Source organism: Nyctereutes procyonoides, unplaced genomic scaffold (genome assembly GCF_905146905.1).
Source record: "Nyctereutes procyonoides isolate TBG_1078 unplaced genomic scaffold, NYPRO_anot_genome, whole genome shotgun sequence".
Taxonomy (NCBI): Eukaryota; Metazoa; Chordata; class Mammalia; order Carnivora; family Canidae; genus Nyctereutes; species Nyctereutes procyonoides.
The window spans coordinates 18065655-18073975 of NW_026575032.1; the positions used below are offsets into that span (position 1 = coordinate 18065655).

The 8321-nt window shown below is 41.3% G+C and overlaps 1 protein-coding gene across 1 annotated transcript; it reads right to left on the reverse strand.

The window, feature by feature from the left end:
• Positions 1 to 1111: 1111 nt before the first annotated feature.
• On the reverse strand, positions 1112 to 2596 carry LOC129504370 (E3 ubiquitin-protein ligase makorin-1). Its single transcript, XM_055317024.1, has one exon. It carries the CDS (start codon positions 2591 to 2593, stop codon positions 1337 to 1339), a length of 1257 nt encoding a protein of 418 aa, XP_055172999.1. The 5' UTR covers positions 2594 to 2596; the 3' UTR covers positions 1112 to 1336.
• Positions 2597 to 8321: the final 5725 nt, after the last annotated feature.

The following is an 8321-nucleotide window of genomic DNA, read 5'->3' on the forward strand; positions in this document are numbered from 1 at the left end:
TGAGAGGGACCCTTACTGCATAGCCAGCCAATAAGCAGGGATTTCAGTTATACAACCCCCAGGAACTAAATTCTGCTAACAACCCAAATGAATTTAAGAGCATTTTTTTCTGGCAATCAAGCCTCCAGTTTAGAACACAGCTGGTCTCTAACTTGACTGCAACCTTATGAGACCCTGTATAGAGGACTAAGGTCTTTCAGAGGAACCCACTAGGGCCTTGATCAAAAGCTTCAGAAGCAAGTGTGGTTCGATATGGCAGGCAGTTTACCTCTTCTGTTTGGTTGCTGTGACACCTTTCAACTTGTCAAGGACTTGGACTGGATTTGTCCTATCTGCTGCCTGCTTCAAAGATAATCAGTGTTGCTCTGCCTTCTCATAGTAAAGATTGGCCCAGGTAGAGGCTGGCTGATTTTTCATTTGATTTGTTAGTCACCAACAACTTAGTAGAAAGTTAGGCTTTGGGAAATTAAGCTCTGTTGCATGGCCAAACTTCACAATTACCATACAAACAAGAAAAGATTCCAGCTAGGTTGGATCTAGTCAAGAGGTTTGGTGGACTTCATAGGTAACAATTTCCTTATCTGGAAAATTCCGTCTACATTTCATCATCCAATGGCATGTTCACAGCAGTGCTTGTGACACTAATAATTAAATCCTAAACTTCAGAGTGTGTAGGAGGGCCACAATTCCAACGATGAGGCATTGGTGTTGTACAGGCTGCCTTTTTTCAGTTCTCAGATTCTGTAGGATCTCAATAGTTCAAGGGCCCTCTGAGTTTGAGACCTCATTCAGTTAAATTCCTTCATTCACTCGTTCATATAGTATGTATTTATTGAGTGTACAGTAGGCAATAAGTGAGCTGTTTAGAGATGAAGTGGAGATTTGAGGGATATCATTGATGATGAAGACAAGAGGGCTTCCTAAGTTGGGGAATGGTAGGAGATAGGATTATATTCAGCAAGATACAGAAATGTGTGGAGGTGTGGCTAGGTGCTAAGGAATGACCTAGATATCTTGAGTGACTTGTGGAAACTGCCATACACTTGGAAAAGGTGCATGATGGGATTAGTCCTGATGGTTCCTTTTTTTTTTTTTTTTTTTACAAAAACAACTAGCTTTAAGGTTTATTTTTGTAACTTTTTTTTAAACAGAGAAAAACGACACACTCCTTGGGGGAAGGTGAGGGATTGAGAAGACAGGCCCTGGGTAAAAATAATCACGACAGCACCTGGAGTTGGTAGGCCTGCCTAGGAGAGACGCGGGCACTGCCACACCAGCACAGGGGACAGCTACTGTCTGAGGCTCAGCAGACCAGTTCACACGCCACGCAAAGCTGCTATAGATCCAAGTCATAAAAATCTTCCAGCTCATCATGAAACAAGTCCCACTCGTCTTCAGAGTCTGTCAGGTCGTCGTCCCCACCTGCAGCCAAAAGCATAAGCAACATCTCGCCCAGCTCAAAGGTGACAACCTCCTCTTCTTCGTTGTCAAAGGGGTTGCTGTTCTCTCTTTCCTCAATGAGCTCCCAGAAGTGGTTCCTTCGTTGGGCCCGGTATCTGCTTGATGTTCCCACTTTCTGTCTCTGTGGCTCCTCTCTACGGCCATCAGGGTACGCATGCTTGTAAAAACAGTTCCCTCCAAATGGGCAGCTCCCACGTCCTTCATCAAAATACCTGCACGCCTTGTTGCTCATTGCCTCCTTGTATTTCTGAATGAGTTTCTGCTTCTCTTCTTTCTCCTCCACCCAGTACTCACTTGGAATGACAAAGTTAGATGTGATCCGGCATTCGGGGCAGGACTTTATGATCTTGCTCTCAAATTGCTTAGCACTCCTCCACTTGCGAATACACTTGAGACAGTAAGTGTGGTTGCAGTTGGAGAGAATCCCAAAGCGACGCTCACTGGGGTTGGCTTTCTCATAGACCACCTCCATGCAGATCCCACACACCATGTCCTTACTGCGCTGGACAGCAAATGAGAGCTCCATGTCCTTCTCATGGGCCTCAATGCAAGATTTTATATGTTGTGATCTCTGGGCGGCATCCATTGGATGGAGGACCTGCAGCCCACACATGTCACACGAGTCTCCGTGGAGATACACACAGTTCTCCCCATACCGGCATTCTCCCACTGCAGCATAGGGGCAAAGCTGCTTCTTGGTTTCCACTGCTGTCTGTTCTTTCTCAGATTCTTCCTTGGTCACAGAGCCCTGTGGGGGTGCTTCAGTGCAGGAAGGGGCAGTACGGCCACAGTAGGGCTGCCCGGGAACAAACTCAATGGCATTCACCCAGTCTTCTGAACCTGCGCCGACAGTAGCAAAGTTTGAATTTCTGGACTCTGCTTCACCCGTATTCATTTCAACAACTGGTCCAACTCCCGATGAGAGACTTGAGGAAGCAGCAAGAGATGATTTTGCAGTTAGATCTGCAGCAGTCACTTCTTCCTGTTTCAATGGCTTGCTATGTTCATACCTGCAGCGGTCTCCGTAAATACAGTATCCTCGCTGAAAATACTTGCACACTACACCATAAGGACTGTCAGAGAGGTCATGCGAATAGCGACAGTTATCTCCTTCTTTACAAACCCCGTGCATGAAATACCTTAGCTCCTAGTTTTTCTTCTTGCTTTTTGGTATGGGTTGAAGTGGTGGACTCCAGTCCTGATGGTTCCTTAGGTGTATCATAGGGGTAGGGGGATGTTGTGAAGGATAGCAGGGCTTCACCAAGGCCCTTTTCACTCCTTCAAATCTCTCAAGTTAAAGCTCTCAAGACTGACACAAATTTATCTTTTTTAAAAATTGAAGACATTTTTAGAGTTTAAAAGGTCATCGTGTTTAACCCTTTTTTACTATTCAAGTTAGGAAACTGAGACCCAAGGTCATTATGTTTTCAATTTCACTGAAGAAGTTAGGGTAAGAGCCAAGTTACAGTAATCTGGGGGCCCAGTCTTCTTTCTACTATATCAAATAGATGAATAGATAGATGCAATAGAGAGTCATCCATGTAGAAGGGATAAAGGCTGTTTATTGCCTCAGGGGCAGAGTAAGCCTTCTCTAATGAGATGACAGAAATAAAAACTCCTTTCCTCAGGCCTACTAAAGTACTGACTCTAGCCTTTATAGGGAGACAAGAGGTGGGGAGGCTTCACATACCCAATTAGGCAAAGGAGACGAAAGGATGCAGGCTCAATGAAAACCTAAGGAGAGAGACAGAGGAAGGAGGAGGAGGCCTGGTTGCCCCATCCCCAAGGCCATTTTCCTCGTAGGCTCTCCTAACTCAAGTCTCTGTCCCAACATCCACTGGCTAGAAAGCATTGCACCTTGCATTGCAGGGGGAGTTAATGTCAAGTACTTTCTCTCCTAATAAGGCAGTGAGAACAGTAGACCCCTAAAATTTAGCCTTGGAGAATTCTGATTTAGTGGCTTCGGGAAGGTGAACAAGAGAGAAATGTCTGCCTAAGTATATTTTTACTTCCATAGTCATTATTTCATGTAGAATCCTTTAAGAAAATTGCCTCCCCACTCCATGTCCAATTTCCAGAAGTTTGACAGAGATGAATTGAATATTACTAGAAATGATTTTTTAAAAACAAAATGAAATCTGGTCAACTAAAACTGAACCAAAGGAAAAAATGCTCAAGGAAAATTGTCCCTCTTCAATAGACATCTAATGACACATCTCCAGGCTCATTAATCACCACACGCACGAAAAAAAAATCAATACTTCATTTTATTTTTAGGTTTGCATCCACTTCAAAATCCCAACAGTGCCTTGATCATTTAAAATAATTTCATTTAATTGAGACTAATTTTTAATAAGCCTCTCAAGTGTTCTGACAGGTTCCTGAGTCAATCAATAACTTCATAAATTTTTATTGTTATATTTGATAAAGATAATTTTTCTGTGCCTCTGATGATAATACATTTGCAATAAACAGTCAAATAAAGCTAAATAGCAATAAAAATTGGTTTGATTTACTTTTGATATTTGTGTGCAACTGTAACAGACGCTGTCCATGCCCACTACATCTTACGGGATAGCCATTTCAGTGTGCTCAGCTCCCTTCCATCTGCCAGTATCAACTTTTATGTGCCTGAGGGTTTTCTCCAGAGCCATAGAAGCCGACTCTACCATGTGCATTACAAGCCAGAGTTACTATCACTAGAGAATGAAAACCTCCCAACTTCAGGAGTAAACTGCGAGCACGACTCTTGGGAGTTTCAGTATAAATACCCAGTTCTCATGTCTCAAGGGTGGGATAATTTTGAGGTAGATGTTTTACATCATTTCCCAGAATTAAACTCTAGTCACTGTGAAAGTCATCCATTATCTCGTCCTCTGAGAAGTTTTATGGATGTCATAGGTATTTTTTTTCCTGCAGAAATTCTATAAAAGGGATCCTATTGTATGTTCTCTTTTCCAACTTGAATTGTCCATCATGGCTCTATAAAATATGTACAAAATTATAACATTTGTTACTCCTTGAGAGTGTGTGGGTTAGTTCAGTTATTCTTTTTTTTTAAGATTATTTACTTATTTGAGAGAGAGAGAGAAAGAGAGAGCATGTGTGCACATGTGCACAAACTAGGGGTGGGGGTGGAGAGACAGCAGGAAAGAGAGATAGAGAATCCTCAAACAGATTCCCCACTGAGTGTGGAGCCAGGAGGTGGGCTGAATTCCAGGACCCTGAGATCATGACCTGAGTTGAAATCAGGAGTTGGCTCCTTAGCCAACTGAGCCACCTGGCTGCCCTAGTTCACTTATTCTTTACCCGGCTTCTTTATTTGTATTAATTACTCTTGCTCCTAATTTTCATTTACAAGACGCCTTATCAGTAAGGCAATTTCTTCACTGAATTCTGGATAGTGTAAAAAAAATGCACACATACACATACACATAGACACGTGTGTGTGCAAGGCCAGTTTGAAAATATTTAATAATAGTTGCAATTTTATATTAAATATAAAACATTTAATAAAAGTTTCATCAGTCAAAACAGATGTCAGTCATAAGAAATGTACCTTCTACATGGACTAAGATATATTAATTGATGCAGAAACATAAGATAGAAAAACCTTTTACAACAAACACAACGTATATGAAAGTTAACTTCTCAAGGATAATATCTGGCTTCACTAAGTTTCTCAACTTTTTCCATTATAGCTTATCCTAATTGTACCTTTTCTTTTTTTATAGATCTTAGCTAGACATGGAACTCTTGTATTTAGCTTCAGCCTCATGCTTAATTTTGTTCCCAAACCAAAACTCTTTAAACTCCAGGAATATAAGTTTTAACTGATTTTTCTTTTTGAGAATTTTGTCAGTTTCCTTTGGACAGTGGTTCTCAATAGCTTGCTGATTTGTCTCCCAGGAAACCTTGGAGATGCCTGGAGACATTTTTGGTTGTCACAATTGGGGTAGAGGAGGTACTATGGGTTGAAAACTCTAGGATGAGAGTTATCAGCTCACTTGGCTCCATGCTGATCCCAGGTGGCTGGTCAACTCTGCACCTAAATAACCACAGCCACAGAAGATTTGTACTTAATGCCTCACTTTTTTTTTTCTCTCCTCGAAATAGTTGAGTTGAATAGCTGCCTTGAAAGGCTCTAGCAATGGCTAGGGAATGATTGATACTCCCACCCTGCTATCAGCTGAATTCTATCCCCTTCCTCCACCAAACTCCTATGTTGAGTTCATATATTAACTTCATACCTAACTCATTGTGAAGTCCTACCCGCACTACCTCAGAACTTATTTGAAAATAGGGTTATTGCAGATTAGTTAAGAGGAGGTCATTAGGATGGGCCCTACTCTAATATGACTGGGGTCCTGTAAAAAGGGGAAATTTTAATACAGACACATATATACACACACAGAGTACACCATGTGAAAATGAAGGCAGACATTGGGGTGATGTTTCTACAAGTCAAAGAATGACAGAGATTTCAACTAGGCTAGATTTTTAACTATAGTCACCATATTACACTTAGATTCTCAGAACTCAATCTTCTTTTAACTGAAAGTTGGTACACTTTGGCATACATCTCCATATTTCTAGGGGCTTAAGCTTTATTATGTCTCTATTGGGTTATAGAGTGAACACTACCCCATAGAACTTTGACAAAAAATAGTGGATTATAAGATAAAATTGAATATATTATCATATCAATAATATATATCCATAAAATATGTGAAATATAGATAATGTTATATATATACAATTATATATTAAACATAATATATATTATACTTTATATTATAATGTATGTTATGTAACATTAATCATAACATTATATGATATATATAACATATACATATAAAATGTAATATATGTTAAAGTTTGGATAAAACTATTTAAACGTTAAGAGAGATAAAGATATTCCCCATTCCTTTCTTCTGCTATTTGACAGGTAGGGAAACTACACCAAAGTATAGCATTTGTGAGATAGTTTTGGGTATATGTGGGTGGGTGGGTGGGTGGGTGGGTGTGGGAGCAGGAGAAAAGGGGGATTAGTCTAAATACATATTCTCATTGATGGAAAAGAAGGGGTTTAAGGTAAGTGATGAGGCCGGGAGAGCAGGAAGTCAAGTTGATGGCTGAGGAAACGTCCCATGGGAGGAAGTGAAAGCCCTGGTGTCTGAATTCCCATGTTGTATATTCAAATTTCTGTGTTTTTTTCCCCACTGCATCATAGTTTGGAAATTCCTATCTACAATTAAAGTAAGGGGGTTTAGGAAAGACTAGAATTTTTCTGTGAAGAGCTGTTTATGGAAAACCCAAAGTGCCATTCTTTTTTGTGGATTAATGTGATTGTGTGTGGCTAGAGGCTCACAGGCATGTGAGTCTAAATTTGTTTGTTTCTGATGCTTCAAGTACTCTGCTTTTAGTAACTAAAGGGGATTTCTTTGCTTTTTCTTAAAGGATGAATGCAGCCATCATGGTTTATAGGATTTTGCAGAGGTTTGTGAAATCTGTTGGAATAGACTTTATTCATGACAACACCAACTGTGAAATAGCATTGTGCTATTTTGTTTGGAAAATTATAATTTTGTCCATGTAAAATAGATATGAATCAAGTACAAGAGCTAGAAGATTAAATAGAAATGATGAAACTGTTTCAGACTCAGATGTTTGGGAAGATTTAAACAATTTTTATTTTGTAGAAATACAATTTTGTTACATTACTGAAAATCAAGAGTGTAATTAAGCTAATCAACATTTAAAAATCTGATTGGAATAGAAGTTTTAACTCTCTTAGGAGAGATACAGATACAGATATTCTAGTTATGTGCTAATAATTAAACATTATCAACTGTTGATGAAAACACCTTCTTAAAGGAACTCTACTTGGCCATACTTAAGAAAGTATACTTCTGAATTATTTTCTATACAAGAAAGTAGAGAATTATACATCTTAGAGTACTTCATATCAAACTGTCCTTCCCTAATTGTTAGATGTCAGAAGGTTTTACATTTGCAATTAAAATACAATATGTGCGTATTCCTAGACATGCATGGATGCACCCAACATTTTGCATCTTTTTTACTGGACAATAAGTGAGATGTTATAAACTGGAAAAGAGAAGACTGAGGCAAATTAATGAGCTTGCACAACCTGCTGAAGTTTCACGTTGAGTCTGTGTGCCTATTGGTAGTGGGGTGGCTCTCTGAGGTCTCCTCGCAGACGGGCTCTGTGGCCTCGTGTCCCCGTCCTCGCCAACAGCGATTGTCACTGAGCTGGCTAGGGGTCACCACTGAGCTCTCCAGCTTCCCAGGAGCGACAGCCCGGTAGCCATCCCCTCCAGAGGTCTGCTTGTGGCCTGGGTTCCACTTTTAGTAACTGTCCCTGTGGAAGTGCAGAGTACCCTGGGGAAGCCAATCCTTACCACCTGGGTCTTCGCGAGGCCTATCTGGGTCCCTCCTGGGCAAGCTTCTTTCTTGGGAAGTCCACTCTCGGGTTCATGGCTGCCGTGGTGGGGTCTCCAGAATGCTTGCAAACTTCCAGGTCTCCAGCAGCACCATCACCCGTGACTTGGCTCTGGAAGCCAGGAGGCAGCAGCCTGGTGGCCAGCCTGGCAAAGCCAACACTGGACCCAGCCTTGAGAGACCACCACCAGGCTCTGGGAGGCACTAGGCTCGTTAGAGCCCTTCCTGCCCTCCTCCTGGACTTGGCAGGCTGCAGCCAGCAGGAGCAGTTGGGTTCGTCTGTTATCAACATAGCAAAACACCAAGAAGGAAGTTGAGAGAACTCGGTTCTGCGCTATCCCAGCCACACACAAGCCTTCCTGACGGCCTGTAACCGTGTGCCTTGCAGCAAGTGG